We start from the raw sequence: 24393 nt of genomic DNA on the forward strand, positions 1-24393 counted from the left end.
GCTTCGTTTTTACTAAGTCTCTTCTTAACATAAAATAAGAAAGACGATAGATGTAGACAAAATATTTGGTTGGCACAATTTTAAGTAAATGTTAGCGGTGCAATAATTACATTAGTCGTCAATTAATCAATTATCACATAAATTGCCAATTATTTTGTTAATTGTTTAGACTACTAGACATTAAGTTAAAATTCAAGAATTTTGGGGTAATTTCAGTCTCTCCACAGAAAACATCTTTGTGTTTAATTAAATAAGACATTTGCCAACATTTGCTTTTACATTTGAAAACGCTAATCAACATTTTTTGATGATTTTTTTGACATGCTACATACCAAACCAGTAATGGAATCACAGTCACTTTGTGCATTTTCTGGATAATTACTGTAATTTACATTTTAAAAGTCTTATTTTTGGAGGAATGGAAATGAAAAAATGTTTTAACTCCCAATTATGTTTAGTCTAAAATTGACAGATTAATTGCTGATTAAAAATAAATAAAACTATGAGAAAGCTACATTGAGGTCTGCAATGAAAATGAGTTTGACCGGGATAGAAACAAAAGTTGTGTTTTATATCCAATTTTAATTTGGCTCGTAGTTTTAACACGATATAACACAGACTAATCTGTGACAAGTCATACATTTACCTGTGACTGGGTTACATTAATATAATTCACATTTTGCTGTGAAATTTTGCACATTTGAAATATAGCTGATGACAGACAGCATACTAAAACAATACAGTATTTATTACAGTAACCAGATGTGTACATTCAATGTCATTTACAGATCATTCGTGATGTATTTACACATGTTTAGTCAGCTATTTACATACATTTTGGGTGAGTTAAGTGCAGCCAGTACTTTGAATGAAATAACTACTAGTGGTGGGGTTACAACAATACACACTATTTACACAAAATAATTTAAAAGTTCATCACATATGAATAAAAAATAGTGCGCTACAACAAGGTTTGGTGTGAATGCAACTAAATCACAAATAACTGAAACACTCATTTAAAAACAAAAGGAGCTTTTCATCACAAATCAGATGACAAAAAAAACAAAATCTTGGGGTAAGAAAGTTAAAAATGTAGCACAATACTGTACATGCTGTTGTTGCGTAAGAAACTAGCGAGAGATGTTCACAGAAAAAAAAGCAATCACATCCAATGTGGTGTCACCAGACGGAAACTCTGGGAGCACTGAGGTAAAAAAAAAAAAAAAAAAAACACAGTCCAGAGGTGAAATGTCAACATCACGCAGTCAAGTCTCCAGATACTACAGTACTGCGGATTCTCGGAATGTGTTGATCCACCTGTCAAGTGCAAATTCAAGCCCGTATTAGTAAGATAAAACGTTTGTTTACATGTCTTTGCTGACAATAAATATCGATCGTTTACCTCTGTGCTGTTTGCACGTCGTCTGCTTTAAAATTGTAGTAGAGGGTGTTTTTGTGGTAAAGCTTGAACTGCATCTTTTGGGACGGGTCGACTTTTAAGACGAAGCCTAAAAGCGGTTGACTCTCCAAGGCGGCGACGTCCTGCATGATGGGAAACGCGTGGCAGTAATGGAGTTGGACATGGATCCGTCGATGTACTTGGAAGCCTCGCTATGCTATATCGCAGTTCATCATTTGACAATTATTTGATGGGCTTTCGGCCTAATCCGCCGGTGGAGTGCGGCCTACCTCGCTGGCGGCGTACGTGTACAGAACTTTATCCTTGATGACAAACCACAAGCGTTTGCCCTTCTTTTTGCCCTTGAACCTCTGCAAATAGCCACTCATGGAGGAGTTGTCCGTGCTGGCCGACACCTGACAAAAGTCAAATGCACGGCGATAAGACACCCATGAGAGACAGATAGAGTGAGAGACCCATGAGAGAAAGAGAGAGAGACCATGAGAGAGAGAGTACAATGAGAGAGAGAACCATGAGGGAGATGCAAGAGAGAGATCATGAGAGAGAGAGAGAGAGAGGGGAGAGATAGATCCAATTAAAGCGAGAGAGAACCATGAGAGAGAGTTCCATAAGAGAGAGATCCATGAGAGGGAGAGAGATCCAAGAGACAGAGAGACCCATGAGAGAGGGAGAGTTCCATGAGAGAGAGAGAGAGATCCATGAGAGAAAGCGAGAGCCATGAGAGAGAAAGCGAACCATGAGAGAGAAAGAGAACCATGAGAGAGAGGTGAGAGAGAGAGAACCATGAGAGAGGGAGAGAGAGAGAGCCATGAGAGAGAAAGAGAACCATGAGAGAGAGGCGAGAGAGAGAGAGAGAGAACCATGAGAGAGAGAACCATGAGGGAGATGCAAGAGAGAGATCATGAGAGAGAGAGACAGGCAAGAGAGAGAGAGAGGGGAGAGATAGATCCAATTAAAGCGAGAGAGAACCATGAGAGGGAGTTCCACAAGAGAGAGATCCATGAGAGAGGGGAGAGAGAAAGTTCCATGAGAGAGAGATCCTTGAGAGAGGCCATGAGAGAGAAAGAGAACCATGAGAGAGAGGCGAGAGGGAGAGAGAGAGAGATCCAAGAGACAGAGAGAGACCCATGAGAGAGAGAGATCCATGAGAGAGGGAGAGATCATGAGAGAGAAAGAGAACCATGAGAGAGAGATCCATAAGAGAGAGTCCCATGAGAGAGAGTTCCATGAAAGAAAGAGAGAGCCCAGAGAGAGAGTGAGAGAGAACCATGAGGGAGGGAGGGAGAGAGATCAATGAGAGAGAGAGATTGCAATGAGAGAGAGCGAGAGTTCATCTTAAGGTTAAAATTTGTGTTGACCTCTTTGAGGGCTGCCGGTATCCGCTTGTGTTTGCGAGTGAACGCAAAGGAGGTTTTGGGAATGGCGGCCGCCGAGAGATCTTCTTCGCCTGCCAAACGGCAACAAAAAAACAAACAATTCCCCATGAAGTATTTGAAGACACAACAAAGGCGAGGGGACCCCGGAGTGGAAACCGACTTTGTTGCTCGCGCAGGACGACGTAACACTGGTCGCACACTCTTGCCAACTGGTTCTTCAGGTACTCCAGGCTGCGCTTGTTGGACGAACAGGACTGGCACACCACCTAGTGGAACAAAAACAACTATGTCATATTTACACAGCCAAGGCACCCATTTGACAAAAAAAATACATACATATATTTTTAGAGTAGCGAGCTTTTAATATGAAAAGAAAACATGCACTGAGCTGTCAATGTCTCAGCTTGTGAATGTCACATGACCAAACTGTGAGCTGTGATTGGTTACCTGAGCCCTTTGTGATGTCATTTTCAGTCGACAGCAAGTTGCGAAATGTGTTTTGAAAGCTACTAATTGTACTTGAAAAATAATGAAAATATCACATTTATTATCGGCAAAATATTCATGTTTGACGGTTATCCATTTAAAATTTCTTTCCACTTTTATGTTAACAGGAGTATGAAAACTTTGTGGGGAAAAAAATATTTCATTGCACATTTAGAACAGATATAACATTTATGATTAATCATAAGTTAACTATTATTGAAGTATTGATTCATTACAATTACAAAGTTAAATCGCCAGCTGACACCCTTATTTTTTCATATATGAAAAAAAAAAAGTACTTCTTGTTACTTGCAGTCAGATGGGGGGGAATGAAATGTTTGCTCTAATTATTGTTTAGTGAACATAAAAAATAGTGGCGTGCGTTTTGCGGCATCCGACGACGCGTCACCTTGCCGCAGGCTCGGCAGTGGTGACGCCGCCACGTCAGCGTGAATTCGCAGGTGCAGATCATGCACATGGTGGCGCGCGGGTCCGGGATCCAAATGGGAGCTTTGGTGCCCAAAGGGGCGCCGTCGCCGTTGCTCGGCTGGACCTGAAACGTTCGCAAGACAAACAACATGAGCAAAAAAAAACAACGTTTTGACCGTTTGACATTTTGGAGTCAGCCAGTGCGTCCGTTAACCTCCTCAAAGGATTTCCCGGATATGAACGTGATCTTTTTCTTGGTGTAATCGCTGATCGCCGTGGAAATGGCGTCAAGCCACTCGTCTCGCTCCGACGCCGAACTGCAGTGAATTTATTTTAAAAAAAAAGGATTTCACACAAATTTCATTGGAATGCAAAAAAATGATGAAAATACCTCGCGGAGAGAATAAATGAGCGCTCCACGCTCTCAATGAGGAACTCGTTCTGGCAGGCCTCCTGGCTCGGTCTGCTCACCTGTCGGTGATCGATATCAAGCATGAGGTGATGGGCAGTCGGATTGGAAAAAAACAAAACAGGATTCATGTCGTGCGTGTGGAGGAGTCGTCCGTCACCCTCATCCCCGTCAGCGACAACATGTTGTTGAACTTGTACTGGCCCGACTGAACCGGAGTGGTGTACAGCAAGGTGTCGTTAAACTGAAGGAGAAAACAAAACAAAACAAAACAAAACATCTGATTGGCCATTTTGACTTTATGAGCGAACAACAACAATCAAGATTCAAGAGATAATCATCAAAATTATATACAAAATGACAACTACTGAAATGTTTGAAGTTTTCCACGCTATAATAATGAGGTGAGATGCATCGTATATTGTCATTGTTGGGCGGAAACCCCTCGCGTCCAAATATGACCCATTATTTATTTTTTTCATAAATAAAAAATTGTTCACATCATCTGTTTTTTATATGTAAGCAATTTAAAGTGTTGATAGTAGGAGTGTGACGATATATCGATATCGCGATAAATCGTGATACTTTGTCTCCCGATATTTGTCGTTAATATACATCCACTATAACGGCTCCGTTGTTTATAACTTATTGAGCAATTACTTGGCGGGCCACTAGGGGGAGCACCTCATAAGAGCGGCAGGGAAACGGACGCAAGTCTTCAGGCAAAGAAGACTCATGAGCTTATTATTTTTTTATTATATATTTTTATTTTTATTTATTGTTATTCTTAATTTATTTATAGTTTTATATATATTATTATATATAAATATATATATACAGTGTTGCCGGTAACGCGTTACTCAAAAAGTAGTCTAACGCGTTACTTTATTCTACAAAGTAGTCTGATTAAAGTTACTGTCCAGAGATTCAATGCGTTACTCCACATTTTCATGAAGAAGGCAAAATATCTCACTGTTGTAACTAGGGGTGTTAAAAAAAAAATAGATTCGGCGATATATCGCGATACTACATCGCTCGATTCTCGAATCGATTCAATTAAAAAAAAAGCGTGTTTTTTTTTTTTTTTTTTTTTTTTTTTTTTAAGAGCTCAGAATTGTTCATTCGGTAGTCTTACCGATTCAACGTCTTATCATCATTGCCTTTTTTTTTTTTTTTTTTTTTTGTGTGTGTGTGAATCGATTTTAAACTTCCATTTTTAATGGAAAAATATTCAACAAAACGTCTGACTTCGGGTTAGGATTCACACCTTGAGCATGGAAGAATGTTATATGAACGGAACATTAAGCCTTAATATTTTATTTTAATGCTGTTCAAACATGAAACAGATTACAACCTCTATAAGACTGAAATTTCAGATCAATAAATAATACATTTTCATAATAATCTTACACTCTACAAGCTTACTGATTAGTATTTTCTAAATTTGAATGAAAAAAAATCGCAACAATCGACTTATAAATTCGTATCGGGATTAATCGGTATCGAATCGAATCGTGACCTGTGAATCGTGATACGAATCGAATCGTCAGGTACTAGGCAATTCACACCCCTAATATATATATATATATATATATATATATATATACATATATATTATATTATGTATTTATATAATATTGTGAACATTTTTTTTAAATGATTATTTATAGACCGTATTCATACATTTTTTTATTTATTTATATGTTGATACGTACATTTTATTCACTTGTACTTAAAATGATTTGTTCCTATTTTACTTCTCTTACACTTTACCGATGACCGATTTCAGTTTCATGTATACAGCAATGCTTGTTTTAAAAGTGCTTTAGAAATAACGTTGAGTTGTACCAGGAAGAACATTCTTGGCTGCATGACCTTTCTGGACAGCTTGTTGAGGACGCCCTCCTTGAGGAAGATCTGGTACAGAAGGAAAAGTCCGGTTGAGTTCAACTCATTTTTTTTTTTTTTGATTTTGCAGTTGACGTGACGAGACGAAGTTTCTCTCACCCTTCCAGGCTGGACGATCTCATGATGGCCGTTCAGGCTGCACTGCACCTGGATCAGCTTCTGGAAGTTGTCCTTGTTGGTGGCGGGGTGAGACAAAATGGACGACGTCAGAATCAGGATATTCGCCAACACAAAGGTGCCTTGAAACGATTCATTGAAATGAAACGAGCAGGAGCAATTCGCTAAGTGGCACTCAAGGACAATTTTTGTATTATTATTTCTCGGTAACGTCTCGAAACCAATTTTCTCTTTCCCTTGTATTTTATTTTTATATTTGGCAATTTCTCGCAATGTTGAGCGCCCGTTGCTTGCTTATTTATTTGTGTGATTTTCATTTTGTATGTTGAAAAATGGTCAAATAAAGTGACAAAATATCAATTTATTATTATCTAACATGATGATGATGATGATGATGATGATGATGATGAGGCACTAGCAAGGTTATTTTAGTTAACTAACAAAAAACCTAAACCTAAAGTTCAAAAAAACAAATAAAATAAATAAATAAATAAATACAAATAAATTACTGAAACTATAGTTTATGTTTACAAAACTAAAACTATAAATATATGAAAAATGTCTTTGGGATGATTTTAAATGTGATTTTAATTAAGATTTATTTTGATATTAACCGTAAAATAAAGACATCTGAAGGCGTATCACACAGAAGTGACATCATCTAGTTTTTTTTTTTTTTTTTTTTTTTTTAATATTGCACACAAGTAATACACATTAAAAAAAAAAAAAACTAAAACTAATACTGAAATTAAAACTAAGCATTTATTTAACTAAAACTAATAAAAACAGAACCACCATGAAAACTCTCAAGTATTAGCCTGTCAATGGCGTTCCCCATTACATGCTAGCATCGAGCTAACGAACAAAGTCAAGTTGTGTAACGTGCATCGACGTCCACGCTGTGACGCTCGTCGACAGCGAGTGGCGTCTTACCCCTTGCTTCATGATGTCATTGGCGTGATTGGCCACCTCTCGAACGATCGCAAGAGCGTCTGAACGGAGCAAAAAAAAAAAAAAACATTTAGCGCCGCGCGGCAACGTCACATGACTGCGTTTACTTACCTTGGGTGTCCTTGTAATCAGCCGAGTCTTTGGACAGGTTCTTCAAATAGTCTGCCCAAAAAAAAAAAAAAAAAGTTGAGCCGTCTGGGTCAACAAGAGCTCGGCGTTGTGGAGGAAATTCCTGCCACGTAATCTGGCATTTGAATCGCTCTTACAAAAAAAAAATAAAAAATCAATAAATAAGTCTATGGGTGTTTCTATGATAATTGCGCAACAAGCATTCTTGACATTTTCCAAGCCGATACATCGTGCACGACTTGAGCAAAAAATAAGCTCCTTTGCGTTATAAAGCTCATGTTATGTCACTTCGTCTGACTTGGGTTGAAAAAATCCAATTACCACGCGTACACTGCAATATGTCGAGTTACACGATTTGGAATTCCTTTCAACCATTCTTTCAGTCAAGACTAGCGATGGAACGATAACGGCAATATCGGGATATGGCGATATTAAAACTGCCACAATATATCGTCGTCGTCATGTCGTGATATTAAAAGCAGCACCTCTGTTTAAAAAAAAAAAAAAAAAAAGTCAGGTTGATTTCCATTTGTGCAGTTCTAGCACCCTCTGGTGGCTAGTTTTTTTTGTTTGTTTGTTTTTTTGCGCAATTTAATTTTGACAAGGCATGTTTTGACCCGTGCACATATATAAACCGAGTCAATATGTGGAGGAACTTAATGCTTAATGTGTGCTTGTATAAGCAATTAATTGCCTCAATATTAAGTGTTATTAGAGATTATAGCAGAATTTAAAATAATAAAATAAAGTAAATAAATAAATAGATAATAAAATAAAAACAATAATAAGCATTGCTGTCATGTACAAAAGCACAATATTGTATTTTTTTTTAGTGTTATCTTTTCTTTCTCTCACAATAATTGTGACCCTTTTTTTTTTTGTATCACCAACCTCCCCACAATATCGTAATAAATATCGTATTGTGACCTTCATATCGTGATATCGTATCGCGATGTTTGGATATCGTTACATCACTCGTCAAGACATCTCTAAAGTGGCGCAAAATTTCAGCAATGATCACAGAAGATCTTGCTTGGTTTTATTTGCATTTTTTTTTTTTTTTTTCAAAAGAAGCATAAGGCTGAAAGAAACGCAAATTATCGACAGCGTGGTGTGGTTATTATTACGTTAAGGTAGTTACCTTTACCTCATAAAAAAACCTTAACTCGAGGACTCCCTGTATTTACAAAACATACATATTAATAAAAAATACTCATACCAGACTGACTCATATTGAGAAATTGAGACGCTACAATGCAGCTTTTTTTTAAAAATTATTATTATTATTATTTTTTTTTTATTAAATCAACTGTAAAGAGAATCAAAAAAAGCCCAAATGTTTGTTTATTCTGTGAAGGCTTTTAAAGTTTGTGATGGCGTCGCTTCAACCTCATGAAAATTGCCCACAAATATCAAAAAGTTGATCCAAATGAATGAAACGTCAATAATACGTTTGCCTTCCCAAACACTAGAGGGCAGCACAGCGCCAATGATGATGCTGAGCAAAGTCTTTACCTCGGAGCAGGAGCTGATACTGAGGAATCCTTTGAATGGGCTTCAGGAGGAAGTGCTTCAGAGCCAAGTTGGCGCAACGTGGACTTGCCTGCAAGAAAGAAAAAAAAAAAAGAAACGAATGACACATTTGGGGAAATAATAATAATAATAATAATAATTCACAAAAACTGAATGATATTAGGCCTTGGGTAGAAATTTCAGGATGAATTTGATGATGATGATGATGATGAAAAAGGAATGCATTTATTTATTTACCCATCTCTAATAATAATAATAATAATTATAATAATAAATTCTGATTTTGTTCATTTAAATATGATTTTCAACAACATAAAGAAAAATTGAAAAACTTAAAAAAAAAAATATATATATATATATATTTAATTTCCAAAAACACATCTCTATTAAAAGCTATGTAATGTTGTAATATTACGTAATTAAAACAATCACATTATATAAATCTTAAGAGGCTTTTAACAAGTATAAAAAAAAATAAACATTAAAAAATACTTGAAGAAATTAAGTTATTTTTTTACCGAAATTTAAAAAACATCTCAGTCAAATAGAAATATGATTTCAACAACAAAATAATTAATTCATTAATTTATTTATTTTTAAATTTTATTTAATAGATTTTGTATTTATTTATTTTTTAAATGATTATTTATTCATTTATTTTATTAATTATTTAAAAAGTCGCGCGAAAAGAAGTGAAACATTTTAAACATAATTTATAGGTCTATATACTATGTTATTGTATATATGTCTATATATTTTATATTTCTATATCATATTGCATATGAAACATGTTTTATTGTTATTTTGTTAAAAAGTGGCGCAAAAAGAAGTGAAACATTGAACATGTGCATTCAGAGGGTGAAATGAAGTTTAGCCGTACAAGTCACAGCTTACAATTCAGTTCAAAATGAACTTTCACCCCAAAGCTTTTTTTGTGAGTCGTGCATCGGGAAGGAGAATCGAAAAGAAAAGAAAAGAAAAGAAAAGAAAAGAAAAGAAAAGAAAAGAAAAGAAAAGAAAAGAAAAGAAAAGAAAAGAAAAGAAAAGAAAAGAAAAGAAAAGAAAAGAAAAGAAAAGAAAAGAAAAGAAAAGAAAAGAAAAGAAAAGAAAAGAAAAGAAAAGAAAAGAAAAGAAAAGAAAAGAAAAGAAAAGAAAAATCAGATGACCTCAAATTCTCGCACGACGGCGCCGAACGGCGCATTCTTCTTGCTCTGCTCTTCCAGTAGAGCCGCATTCTTGTCAAACTCCCGGATGTATGTGGAGTACATCTTCAGGTAGGGACCTTTCTTCAGGAAGATGTCGGCCACCTGCGAGTTTTCGTCCCTGGTCACACAGAGAGCGAGAGAGAGAGAGAAAATAAAAAAAAGTTGTTTCATTACGAACGAATGAGATGCAACAAAAGCTGGAGAAAGAGAGAAAAAGAAAATCTCTTTGCATGGTCATGATCAGGATCCACTTGGGGTCGTTACGTTCTACTCCACTACGTGTGACTTTGAGTGTGTATGGCTTTAAAAGGGCATGGCGGTGAGTGACGTGGGTGTCAACAAATGATAGTGTAAATCGGATAATCAGATTATATAAGTTATCTGTGTAACTGTTGCAGCACTACTACTTGCAAAAGCAAACCGACAAGGGACAAAATATCAGAAACACATGTAACAACTAGAAATAAAAATAATAATAAATTACATACTAAAATTAATCCATTTGAATTTATTATTATAATGAATAACATTATATATATATATATATATATATATATATATATATATATATATATATATATATATATAATACTACTACTAATAATAATAATAATAATAAATAATTCATAGATAGATAAAAAAAAAGAAATTAAAAATAAAAATAAATTAATAAATTTTCATTTATTATATTTTGTATATATATAATATATATTAATTATATTAAATAATTTATTTTAAAAATTAAATACAATTAATTAAATTTTTAAAAAAAATTAACAAAGGTTTTTGTTGTTTATATTTTATGGATTAAAGTGTTCAATTAAACATCTCAGAAAGTGTCAATCAAATCTAAGCATTTTTTTTTTTTTTTTAAATCTTTGAATGTTGTTCAAGTGTCAGTGATGTCACACGCAGAAGATCACAAAATAACGATCAACATTCTACCCGAGGATCGCTAACAAACTGTCGCCAGCACGACAAGACACACCAGTGAGTCACACTAAAGCATTTTTGGTTCCCTCCAATGGCTGACAAAAAGTCGGTAGAGGCCGGAATGCAACTTGCACTGATAAAACTGACAACGTCGCATTCCAGACCCTGCAGGCGGAAATTGTCATTTCCTCATGGAGATCATCTGCACGTTTAGCACTGCTGGAAGATTTCTTTTCATCAGGACCCTTGAAAATGGATATTGAAAGGTTTAGGGTAAGACTGTGATTTTTTTTTTTTCCTGTCCAATCAGATTTCAGCCTCTCTGTGTTGCCACGTCAACGTAATCTGCCCAGGGCCTTCGCAATCTGAAGTGCTAAATCATAATAGCGAAGCGACTGTTTCTTGAAACCAATCACATTTCCAATTGGTCCTCACAGGGACCCGAGTCCCGCCCTCCGTGATGTCAGCATTTTTCCGTCCTCTGATTGGTTGCTCATTTCTAAAACTTATCGCAGCCAACTACAAAATCAAAATGTATCTCAATGCTTTCTCAAAGGGTGCTGATGTCAGGGAATCGATCAATCAATCAAACAATGCATTCGCTACCATTTGTCCAGTCGATTCTGCAGCTCCCGCAGCAGGTCCTGGTTGAGCTCGTAGAGTTGCGGGAGGTAGTAGAGGATCTGGTTGAGCAGGCGATCCTCGATCACGGCTTTGCCGTTTTGAAGCGACGCCTTGGCCACCGCGTCGCGGAAGTCCTGCGGTTCACACGCACACGTCATCGCACGTCAACAACTATGCGCAAAAACCTTTCGCAAATAAAATAAGCATTTGAACGCTTGACTTGAATTTTGACGCCTGTGGGGAAATCCAAATCAAATGAGACCCAAAATCAAAAAACCTTACTTAGTACGTTCCAGGGTCACGTTTGATAGTTAGGCCCCTCCCACATCCCATTTTAACTCATTTACTGCCAGTCCAATAAAAACGGAACTTTGACGTCTTTAGCCGTCAATGGCAGTGAACGAGATAAACTTATTACAACACTTTTTTTTTTTTTTTTTTTTTTTTTTTTTAAGTATTCCTTAGCACCTGTCGTCATTCTCTTGCTGTCAAGAAATGAGAGTCGATCACGCAACATCGCTGAGGAAACAAACAGATGACTCTTGCTCGACTAGTTCGCCAAAAGAAGAGGCACGGCGCGCTTGCTTCAAGTTGCTTTTTGGTGGTTACCAGTTACAATTTGCTGTAAAACTGACATATTTAAAAACAAAAAAAATGCAACGTTTGTATTTTTATATCACCCAAATGTTCATGCTAACTAATTAGGGATAGATCGCCGATTATCGGTGCCGTCGGCATCGGCCGATAACGCTGGTATCTCTCACTGAGCGGTGAATGCTTGCCAACGTAGCCAAATTGAGGGTTTTCATCAGGATTTTTAAGATGTTTACAGTTTTTGCTAACACACTGGGAGCTCCCCTACCTACACTTTATTTTTTGGTTAAATAAAAATACTGTAATAATAATAAAATTAAGAAATTATGTTGAAATTTTGGAAAACTATCTCCAGTATAAAAATGTAGGAAACTCTTTAGTTGCTTAGTTTTTAACTTTGTGTGACACATGTTGATGATGACTCTGGAAGTTACCTGCAATTTTTGTTAGAATTTTTGAAAAGTTAATTTGGTAAATGTCCGTTAATTATAATAACCTTGGTTCAGGTGTAAGTGTTTTTGTTGTTTTGTTTGTTTTATTTAGATGAATAATTACCTCTAAAGCAACTTTTGAAATGGATCGAGTATTTTATGATTTTTTTTTTCAACGAATTCCTAATTGTTTTTTTTTGTTTGTTTTTTTTGCACGTGTGAGTAGAGCGGATGGAAAGTTGTCGGCGTGCCAGCACGGACATTCTTTCTGGCTCGGTATGACTGTGTGTCATCAGCGGACTCGATTCCTCCTCGGCTGAGCTGACGGATACTTCCTGTCTGCTGTGGCTTGCACTGACATCTGCTCATATGACCAACTTTTCACACACAAAAAAAAAAAAATTCTCTAGTCAAAATATTCCAGGACAAGAAACGAAACCGTTTGAGCTTTTGTTTTATGCAAAATGTGACTGGTGAGCTATGCTAGCGTCAATTGATTACGTTTTCATTTAACTGTAGTTTGTTTCGTGAGGTGAATTCAAACTTATTGAGCATCAAGAGGTCATCACGGTCGTTTTCCCAAACAAAACTCTGACATCGTTTGCTTGTGATGAGAGTAATTAGCACCCAAAGTTGCATGACATGCTTGACGGACGTCCAATGTTATTGAAATGTTTATTGTCGAGATGATTGCGATGCGCCAGGAGGAAAAACTGCAAGGAATGTGAGCGAGGGGAGCTATGCTTGTTTTGCACGTAGCACTGGATGATGTCATCAAATGTATATGAAAAATGCTGACTCACTAAAATGGCTCACAAGATGAAAATACATTTAAATGACCAATGAATGACCATGAAAATCAAAAGGTTACGTAGCGACACTTACGACATGAAGCAGCTTCAGGACGTCAACAAACCTGCCAAGCAGCCAAAAAAAGCCAAACGTTACATATTGGTATGTAGCATGTAGGGATGTAAACATATCCAAACGTCACGATGCGATAATCCCGATATTACGGGGAGGATGGCGACATTTTAAAAAAAGGTCACAATATTGTAAAAAACAATGAGCACAGACTTAAAAAAAAAAAGAAGGTATTTTTGTACATAACATCATATTATTAATTTAAAAAAATATATTATTATGTTATATTGTTAATGCATGAACACATCAAGTTCCTCCACATATTGATTTGCTTCACAGGCATATTACGTCCTCTTCATCTGACAATTAGTGTAGATTTGAAACATAAAAAGGGCCAAAACATCGCTAATGAAAATTCAACTGCACTAAAAAAAATAGCCACCAGAGGGAGCTAGAACTGCACAAATGGAAATCAACCTGCCTTTTTTAACAGATGTGTTGCATTTAAATATCGTGAACATGACGACGACGACATTGTGGCAGTTTTAATAACACGATATCAAAAAAAAAAAAAAAAAAAAAAAAAGTGTCTTACACTTTTTCCGAGGTCATGATTTCAGTGGCAATGTGATGGATCTTCGTCTTTCGGGGGCCGCTTTGCATCTGTCATGACAGCAAAAAAAAAAAAAGTTCAATATGCTACATGCTAGTTTATTTACATAGTCACAAATAAAATTACTCAAAATGGGGCTTGATTTGTGTTTTTTTGGGGGGGTTGATAATTACTGTAACATCCATGCTAATTTCCTCTCTTCAACTCTAATCCAAATTTAATCTAAATCTAATCCACAACTTCAACAAAATAAAAACACAGAAAGGAAAAATACACGTAAATAGATCACAAACGTGAAGGAATATCAGACCAATTAAAATAAAATATATTCATCTCAAACTGATGTAAAAGCCAGAGGAAAACATTAGCCTGTCTATGGCATTTTGCATTATATGTTAGCATTAAGCTAATGAACTTTTTGCGATTGTATGATTTGGCTGACGAACATTTTGTACTTGGTTTCATTATGTATCGTTAACCTTAGAATATATCACCACCATTTGATTGGATTTGGTTCAATAGGGTTGACGTTTTTGACATAATATTTACACACGGTAGCCTACGTCTTTTTATTGCAGGCTTTGAGCCAAAGTCTTGTACTGCCCCCAGGTGGCCAAGACACGCACTCACACCAGCAGGAGAATTTTGTTTATTTACATTGTTGTATTAAGCAGGTACTTCTCTTTTTCTTTTTTTATTACGCTCCAGAAAGAATCAAATATCCCACCAACTCTCTGCCACGACTCTAGTCTCTTTTGTCTATAAAAAAAAAAAAAAAAAAAAAAAAAGTTGTAAGAACACCTCTGCAGGACGCTACTGCCACTTACTGTAGTGGAGGTGCAATTACACTTCATTCTAATAATAGCAGCAAAAAATATATACTTCCTGTGGTCACACTGTTATTTGAGAATGGCTATCTTCCTTATTAGGAAACATATTACAAAAATGTGTTGATTTTTTTTTTTTTTTTTTTTTTTAATATCAAAAGAGAAAAAAAATATGATTTGAGTGTTCAACTCGTGTGTATCTTGCTATAACTTTTGTTCCCTCACCGCACTTTCCTCCGCTTGCTCGCCGTCTCCTTTGCTTGAGAACGAGCTGTCGTCTTCGTCGTCGTAGTCATCGTCGGAAAACGACAGCATGAAGTCGTGTTCGGAAGCGTCGTCGAAGTCGTCCACTTCTTCCTCCAAGGAACTTCTGCGCAAAATAATGCCAACAAAAGCATAAAGTTTGTTGTGAGTGGAAAAGTGATGACACGTGCGGACAAAGATGAGCGATGATGTTATGTATAGGAAATGGGGGGAGGGTTTCTATTTAAAAAAAAAAACAAAAAAAAACACTATTCAGCACACGGTGTGATGTTTGCAGCTGCATTCAAAAACTTCCTGCAGATTCATCAACACATTTTAAGCAATTCAGGATAATTATCAGCTGGGTCATGCAAAATAAGCACAACTTTCATTTGTACACAGCACATAAAAGTCTTTGTGCCAAAATACACAAAATTCTTATTTTGTGTATTTTAATAAGAAAAGAAAAACTAGCATGCCATAATATTGAACTTGATAAAAAATATACAGCCGTGACGTGATCAAAAAGAATGATCGTTTTTGTCACACTACACCAAATTACATTTGAATGGATGACCATTATGCGGCACTTTCTGATATGCCCACCTCGGCCAACGGGGGGCAGTATGGAAAAAGACAGTTCAGGGCTCACGAACACGGCGGCCATGTTGGCAGTGGCGACAGTCCAATCAAAAGGTAATGGAAAGCATGCTTATTAGCTTAGCATTACCGTAGCTACTCATAACTATGGCTTTTGTTTAATTGTGCAGCACACTAGTCATTTAGCACATGCATAATAATAATGATAATAATAATAATAATAATAATTCGCATTTAATATCTATATTTCTTGTCGTTTGACTGGGGAACCTAAATCACAAAGTGTGGAACCAAAATGATAAATTGTGGCATATATGAATAAATAATAATCCATCCATCCATTTTCTTGACCGCTTATTCCTCACAAGGGTCGCGGGGGCTGCTGGCGCCTATCTCAGCTGGCTCTGGGCAGTAGGCGGGGGACACCGTGGACTGGTTGCCAGCCAATCGCAGGGCACACAGAGACGAACAACCATCCACACAATCACAAGCACACCGACGGGACAATTCGGAGCACCCAATGAACCTGCCACGCATGTCTTTGGAATGTGGGAGGAGACCGGAGTACCCGGAGAAGACCCACGCGGGCACGGGGAGAACATGCAAACTCCCCCCAGGAAGGTCCGAGCCTGGACTCGAACCGGAGACCTCAGAACTGGGAAGCGGACGTGCTAACCACTCGACTACCGTGCCGCCATAAATAATAATAATACTCATTTAATATCTAAATTTCTTGATGTTTGATGAATTTAAAAAAAAAACAATAAATTGTGGCATATATCAATAATAATAATATTATTATTATTTTTATTATTATCATCAATATTTCTTGATGTTAGACTGGGGATCCAAAATGACGAATTGTGGCATATACAGCGAGATATTTAGAAAAATACAAACGATTTGATCCTACATGATCATGTAGGATTTCAAATGTTTCCCACGATGAACGATTGTGATGATTGCACAGGTGTGCCTGCCCAGGCTGGGACGGATCACAATTGAGGCCATTTTACTCGGGCAGGGCATTTCACCACATTTCTTTTCCTTGGTGAGGAAGTAATGCCATCATGAGCGAAAAGACACTCCGCGTCTTTACTTTGTCTTTAAAAAGTTCAAAACAGGTCGATTGTCACGTCGTAAAACTGCCGGAATTTGTTGTCATTTGCGTACGTCGCCAACTTCCAGTGCCAAAAGTTGACCACAGGGGAAAGAAAAAAAAAAAAAAAAAAAGACGTGCATGTGCAGCAAAAATAAGCACCTCACGCACACACACACACACACGTGTATGTTGACAGCAGCCGTGACTCATTTGTGTTTGCGAGCTGCTCAACGTGTTTCAAAGCATGTGACTGTCGCCGGCTTTGAAGTGGTGGCACGTTAAACTAAGCTAAAGGAAAACTAAGCTAACGGCAGGCAACGCTAAGCTGCACGAGACGGTGTTGAGTTGTACGGCGTAATCCTGCTCCGTTCACGTCAACTGACTTGTTGCTTCTTAGGGTGCAAAATCACATTCCAGCATCAACTACAAACGCTTGATTTTCTTCTAAAAGCAGGCAGTTGCTCGCCTTGCCCACATGTCAGGGCATTGCAGTACCCTAAATGCACCAACTTAGCTTTCAACCCTGAAGGATGATGGGAATGAGCTTTTTTTTTTTTTTTTTAATCCCATCAACAGTCGCCTTTCATCAACATTTTGAGCCCATAAAAATAAATAAATAAAATTAAATAATAATAGACATAATAATAAACCAATAAAATAATTAAAACAAGTAAGGCTGAGCCAATAAAAATAAATAATATAAAAATATATTATTATTATTATTATTATTATTATTAATAATAATAATAATATACATATAATAATAAAATAAATAATAAAACAAAACAAATACGCCTGAGCCAAGAAAAAAAATAAAATAAATATATACGAATAAATAATAACAATAATAATAATAGTAATAATAATAATAATAATATAAAATAATAAAAAAATAATTAAAACAAATACACCTGAGTCAATAAAAATAAATAAATATGTAATATAAAAAATAATAATAAAATATATAATAAAGGTAAAATAATAATTAAAACAAATAAGCCTGAGCCAATAAAAATTAATATAGAATATGAATAAATAATAATAATAATAATAATAATAATAATAATAAAATAATAAGCCTGTGCATGTGGTAATGGGAAAATATTAAAATAAAAATGTTTTCAGAAAAGACTTAAGTCCTGAAAGTAGGTTAACTGTTGTTTTAAATAGCAATTTACAGAGCCGCATCTATACAGTATTAAAACAAAGACATGGCCCTTTAAATATGTTTACTTTTACTTGGGTGTGCATTTCCTGGTTTGGAAAAGTGGGCGTGACACCCCAAATCCGAAAGAACATAACTTGAAAACCGTTTGAGCTCGGAGGCTCAAACTTCGTTATTGTTTCTTTTGACATCATAAGGTGCTATGGGAATATAAATCAGGCAAATTGAAGACTGGGGGAGTGTTTGCGAATTGACACGGAATACATGCTAACACTCAAGGTTGACGGGACAAGCCACCTCAACGTTATGTAATATTTGTATTATTGTTTACTTCCTTATTGTCATTGCCTGTTGTTGACATGTGAAGTTAATTCAAAGCACCTGTCAGAATGATGCAAAGTGCAACCACAATTGTTTTGGCATGCACAAGAGCAAAAGGTTGCATCTACTGAAATTGCCTACGGACACGTTTGGCGGTGCGAAGTGGGCGGGGATTCCAATTTCAAAATGTCATCGTCTGGTACGCCCACGAGACGTCCACGCCTGAGAAGCAAACGTGCCAAACTCCCCAAACAGGAACCTGCGTCTCAAATGCTTTCACAAATGATGAATGCCACAACTTCAAGCTGCATTCCATTTTGGTTTGGAGTTCGACGCGGCGCTTTGTTTCATTTTGACGTTGAATTGATTGCGTTTACATAACCTGATAGAAAGACGTGTTCGCCTCTTCGCCTTCTGCTCCTGTGAACTTTTTTATCCTGTCCCGTCCCAACTGAGTGATTAAAGTAAGGTTAAATTGGCGAGCATTCACGGACCCACGAGATTCCCCAAAAATGTCATCCTCTAACGTTGAGTTGAAAATGTGATCAGTCAGAAAAATTGTGGTGAACGCGATTCTCATTTCATTCAGTACCAGAGACATATTTTTTTAGGTCCTGGTCATTTTTTCACGAGTCTGAAAAATGGTGATAATGTGAAAAATAACCGAGCCACTTTTTCATTACTTGCCTCTAGAAAATGGAGAGAACGAATGGAACACAGATTTTATGACCTCTTTTATAAACAGTGACGATAAGCAGGACTGCACATAAGTGGTGCGCCCGTGCGCATGAGCACGAGAAACTGAATATTGCACTCCAACTCCAAGTCTGTTTGTGCACTCTTTCATGTCGTCAGTCTGTCGCCACGACGACTGCTTCCAAGAAAGAACTTCAAAATAAAAGCTCGCTAGGTTTTGCCATTCATGTATAGTGTTAATTTTGTCGAGGAAAACTAAACAAAAATAATTTCGTCAACACACATTTTTCACCGGACTAAAACTCTCATTAATAAACAATAAGTGGGACCTAATCCGTATGCATTTTCGTCCACTAATGAAGACGAGACAAAAAAAAAACCTAACTAAAATCTAAAAAAAAAAGACTAAAATCTATGGACATTTAGTTCATGAACAAAAACAAGACGAAAATTATATGATTTAAAAAAAAACAAAAAAAAAAAACGCTGACCGACCACTAACTAATGTTTGCTAACTTACTAGCTTGTAGCATGGAGCCATAGTAGCCACTTGTTGATATACTGTAATTGTGTGTCAAGTTGTTTTTCATCAAAAAGATGAGAGAAAATTGTATGTCAAATAGTTTTAGATCCGAAATATTCAACATAATCTGCTGGGGGAAAAAAAGACCCACAGGGGTTAAATGATTGTTCTAAAAACTAGGCTAAAACGTTGACAATTTTTGTTGACTAAAACTAGCCGAATAAAATTACATTTTCTTGGACTAAAATGCTAGATTTATAGTCGACTAAAAGTGGACAAAATAAAAACGAGATGAGGTTGACTAACCATGATAAAAACGAACAAGTTTGATTGAAACTGGACTAAAACTGAGACACATTTTTAAAATGGCGGATAAAATTAACACTACACTACTTGTTTCACTTTTATTTTGACGTTAACCCTCGTGGAGGGCTTCATAGAAGCCGATCAACAAACATGGTGGCCGGCTTGACTTAGCTAACGCTAACACTTTCTGTGAGTTAGCCCAACATGTGTACGAAAGCTGTTAGCTTCGATGAGTATTTCCGTTTCACATGCTAGTGATCGATCACCATACGTTCGAAGTCTCCGAAGGAACAAAACCGAGGAACTCGCCTCCCAACTTTTCATCAGACAAGTGAAATAAGCAAAACAATAAAATAAAATACTCACGCACCTGTCATAGTCAGCGTTTTGATCCGGGGACAAGTACGCCCCAGGCTCCTCATAAATGCCGTCGTCGTTGTACAAACTCTGCCAGGTGGCGCTGGAACCGTCCGAGCCGCCAAAGTAGACGTTCTCATAGTCGGAGATCTCCTCGTAGTAGCAAATGTTCTCATAGGTCCCGTCGCGGTCTTCCCCGCCGTCTACGCTTTGTTCCACTCCGACGAGAGGCGCGGAGAACTTGCGTTCCGTGCCGAGCGCGCCGCGGAGATCGTCCTGCTTGTCGGACTCGTTGGGCGTCTGCGATCCTTTCGCCGTGCGCTTGGGCGGCATCATGGCGGAGAGCTTGAGATCCAGCAGCTTCCGGAAAGAGCTCCTGCGCCCTTCCGAACGGACCAGGTCCGTACCGGAGAAGGAGCGGCGTCTCTGTTTGCCCGAGGTTGGCGTCGGCGAACGCTCAGGCGTCGCTGCCGGCGTCTTCGTCGTCTTTAACGGAGGCGAAGGAAGATCGGCCGTGACGGTCTTTTCGTTGAGTCCTGATTTTAGATCTTCTCCAACCGCAGGAGATTCCATCTTCTTCAACAACGAAATCGGGCTGATGCTCCTTTGCGGCTTCTTCGGAATTTGCTTGACGGCTCTCTCGTGGTTGTCCGGACTGTTGTGGAGAAAACTGGATTGTGTCTGGTTTTTGTTGGAGACCTCCTGATCGTGCCTTCCTTGCCTCTCCACCTCTTCGTCGTCCTTGTCAACAGATAACTCCCTATCAAAGGCGTTGCTGTCCCAGCCCAGGTCTTCTTCGTCCACATTGTGTTGGAGCGTTGACGGAGCAGGACTTGGCAGGTTTTCAGTGAGATAAGGTCTTCTCCTGGGCGTCGGTGCCGGTTTTGCGGCAGATGTTCTGTTTTCAGTCCAACTGACAGATGAGGATGCGCTGCCTTTCCCTTCAGATGACACCGTCAACTCTTTCGCTTTCCTCCCTTCCTGGATTGGGATCTCCTCCACCTTTTCCTGCTGGGTTTTGTGTCTCCGTGGCACCGGGACAGGGATGGGCTTTGAGCCGTCAGAGTCTTCCTCCTCCGGACCATGCCCGACGTCATCCCGGGTTATCGCATTCGCCTCGTCGCTCACAGTTCTGAGAAGAAGCTGTCCAACTCTCATCGGAGGACGAAAGGCGTTAAAATGTTTGTCATGGTTCTTGTAAGGTTGTGTGGGGAAAGCGTCTCGGGGTGGTTTATGGTTTGGGAGGTGGCCATTGGCAGTTGACGTGTGGGAGATTTCTGCTTTGGATTTGTCAGTCTTTGTTTCCGAGGATGCGGTCTTCCCATTCTCACCGCTGACCTTGTGCAAAGTCTTAAAGTCTTTCTCGGTTTTGTCTATCTGACTGTCACGGATGCACCGGCAGTTTTTCTGGCTACACAGACAAATGGGAATAATATAATCCCAGTTTGGCTTTTTGCCGTCATGTTGTATTCCATTCTGGGTGTTGAGGAGGCCGAGCATCTGCGGAGGTTCGGCCGTAGGAGTCGCTTGGACCTTTGAAGCGGCCGGTTTGGCGTTGAGCTTGGAGGGGTTGGGTTTGGGTGCCAGTTTGGGTTTCATCTTCCTCGGGGGGCCGGGAGACCGGTGCGACGCCTCGTCTTTTCTGGCCGTTGACGGAGACCGCGTCCCCGGCTGCAGCTGGGCTAGATTGGGTTTCGGGGCCAGAGGTGGCTTGTGCATGCCTGAGGAGACACAAACAGGCGTGAACAAGTACTGACCCTTGACAGGAAGATTCACATTTGTAATTTCAACACAAAATTTCTCAAGTAGCAGAAAGACAAAGCATACATTTGAGAGTCCATCTGAAGGATTAAATTGCATTTTGGGGATTTCTTTCTTTCTTTTAAGGGGATATCCGACTCCACACATACCAAACGCATAACTCGGCGATAACAATACGAATATATATTTCTGGTTATACAACTAAGAAACGTGCCGCGAGCCAAGATGACTCACCGCATGGCTCGTGGTGAACGTCAACGCCAGATACGACGTGAATGAGTCGCCTTATTTTTACATGTGATGGCACACAGTAAATTCTGTAGTCAGTCGGAGGGGCATAGCTCAGGTGTTAGCGTGGCAGTCTCCCAAGCTGAACGTTGTGAGTTCGAACCTCAACCCTTCAGTGACTTTTATTTTTTTATATTTTATTTGACTCTCTTTCTAGTCAAGTCATCTTTATTTATATAGCGCCTATTTGGTCCCTATCTAAATAGAGTCAAATTTACCTTCGTGTCAAATTTGCACTCCAGAATGTACTGTACAGTTAAGAATACTAAATGTTACTTTAAAAAAATAAAATAAAAATAAAAATAAATAAAAGCTTGACGGGTGGAGTATTAACCACCATAATGGCTTGATCCAAAACTGGATTATTTGTATTTCAATTGGTTTAAAAAAAAAAAAAAAAAAAAAAAAGTGGAACAAAAAGGGATTGCTGTAGATTTTGCATGTTCCTCTAAAATAAAATCCAACATGACAGGCAGAATATCCAAATTGCACGTTCAATCCGTTTTCAGGTGGATGCCAGATGTTGCCCCAGTGGGTGATGGGAGATTTGGAGGCGGGGGTTGCTGTATTAACTCATATAAAAAATAAAAAAAAGCTGCTTTGCAATCACTGATCCTAACCTATAGTAGAAAATACTCCAAGTGGGGGGTTCAAATATCACATGGCTGGTCTGTCCCACCCCACACTGAGTAATCCAGCTACTGGTCCATGTCAGCAGCTTGAGGATGAGGAGGAAGATTTGGGGGCTTATTGAAGGAAACTGGTACTACTGGCCAAACTAGTGGACCACCACAACACGTGAAAGACTAGAAAAACATTCTTTTGCCTTCTGTCAGCACTTAGTAATTAACAAACAATGGTTGAAAGTGCTGCAGAATATTTTTTTTGTGTAACATGGAGAGAGATAAGGAGTCACTGATGATGACATTAGGGCTACCCAAAACCTTTTAGTTGACTTTTTTTGGCCATTTATAGTGCGTAACATAAAAAAAAAATTGTTGTTTACAGGTGCAATATTTTGTTTCCATTTAAGTAAAATGTATCGTCAACTAAGCCTAAAAAAAAAAAAAACATATTCATTTTGTTTCAACACCTGCTGTTCCAAAACGCCTACAGATATTCTGACTAAATTAAAAGGAACAGATTCATATTGCAAGAAACATGAACTAGACCACAAAAAAAAACATAAATGTTGTGAAACCTAACTATCACGAAGACTTAAATTTGACACCAGTGACCACCATGAAAAGCACTCAAGAAACAGTAGCGAAAATAACCAAGGCGACATTTTATATAACGCAAGAAAGTACATTGCAACTCGTTTTGCTGTCAAAAGTGACAAGAAACAACAACATCAATCAAACGAGAGGTGCAGTGATTTTTCTTACCTGACTTCATCTTCGCGTCAGTCCGTCCACTTTTTCAGCCCAAAATTCATGTCCGGGTACAAACATTCACAGTCGTCAAGTCAACAAAAGTTGTCCACAGTGGGCATTCCTGCGTGCTCGGGTAAAGAGTTGCGACAATAACAAATTGAACTCCTACGGTAGATTCGAGTGAGTGACTGACTGACTGAACTGACTGCATTTGATTTGAACACTTCAGTCGCTCAGCTTCCTGCTTGTAGGGACGCCAACAACACGTAGGGGGCGCCAGAACGCTCAAAAACATTCATGATGTCTTTTTTTTTTTTTTTTTTTTTTGCTATTGGCGACTTTACACGGAAAAATGTCTTGTATTTTGTTTACACATTATATCAAATATATGACACGTTTAAACTCAAGCACCATAAAAAAAATACTACTAATTAATAAATTCTTAACAGGGTGTTTTTGTTTGCCATTGCTATGTGAATTAGCTCATTTTAGCTAGCTGTCTGTTTACAAAACTCTTAACCTTGGTCATTTTCATTTTCTTATAATTGGATTAAAAATAATAATAAAACAGCCTTGCTTGAAGTCCAATTTACAAATTTAGATTATCTACAGAAAATGGATTGATGGATAGAAAGTAGAAAAGTGTAACAACGAGGCCTAATCCTAAATCACTATTATCTAAAATAATCTACATTTCTATTGTCATCCTTAATCTATGTGTCAAAACTTTAAATCTCCACAATAAATGGCTAAAAAATTGTGAGATAGTTTGGGCGCACATTTTTCTTACTTCTTAAAAGGTACCA

General features: G+C 37.9%; 1 protein-coding gene across 1 annotated transcript; it reads right to left on the reverse strand.

The window, feature by feature from the left end:
* Positions 1 to 730: 730 nt before the first annotated feature.
* On the reverse strand, positions 731 to 23852 carry LOC144016485 (FYVE, RhoGEF and PH domain-containing protein 6-like). The gene is made up of 21 exons (XM_077517683.1): positions 23600 to 23852; positions 20176 to 21883; positions 15075 to 15219; positions 14005 to 14072; positions 13431 to 13461; positions 11503 to 11654; positions 9925 to 10081; positions 8741 to 8828; positions 7208 to 7258; positions 7079 to 7137; positions 6128 to 6199; positions 5969 to 6037; positions 4281 to 4364; positions 4103 to 4182; positions 3926 to 4028; positions 3692 to 3835; positions 2957 to 3062; positions 2779 to 2867; positions 1690 to 1815; positions 1403 to 1542; positions 731 to 1317 (listed from the first exon to the last, which is right to left on the reverse strand). The coding sequence occupies exons 1-21, from the start codon at positions 23607 to 23609 to the stop codon at positions 1281 to 1283; spliced, it is 3519 nt and encodes a 1172-aa protein (XP_077373809.1). The 5' UTR covers positions 23610 to 23852; the 3' UTR covers positions 731 to 1280.
* Between the last annotated feature and the right edge of the window lie 541 nt (positions 23853 to 24393).

Source organism: Festucalex cinctus, chromosome 3 (genome assembly GCF_051991245.1).
Source record: "Festucalex cinctus isolate MCC-2025b chromosome 3, RoL_Fcin_1.0, whole genome shotgun sequence".
Taxonomy (NCBI): Eukaryota; Metazoa; Chordata; class Actinopteri; order Syngnathiformes; family Syngnathidae; genus Festucalex; species Festucalex cinctus.

Bases quoted from the DNA above. Each gene is read 5' to 3' on its own strand.
- LOC144016485 (XM_077517683.1), bottom strand. The intron at 7,259-8,740 runs GTAAAGACTTTG...TTTTTTGGGCAG, and splicing joins GTATCAGCTCCTGCTCCGAG to ACTATTTGAAGAACCTGTCC. The intron at 3,063-3,691 runs GTGACGCGTCGT...TTGTTCCACTAG, and splicing joins ACTGCCGAGCCTGCGGCAAG to GTGGTGTGCCAGTCCTGTTC.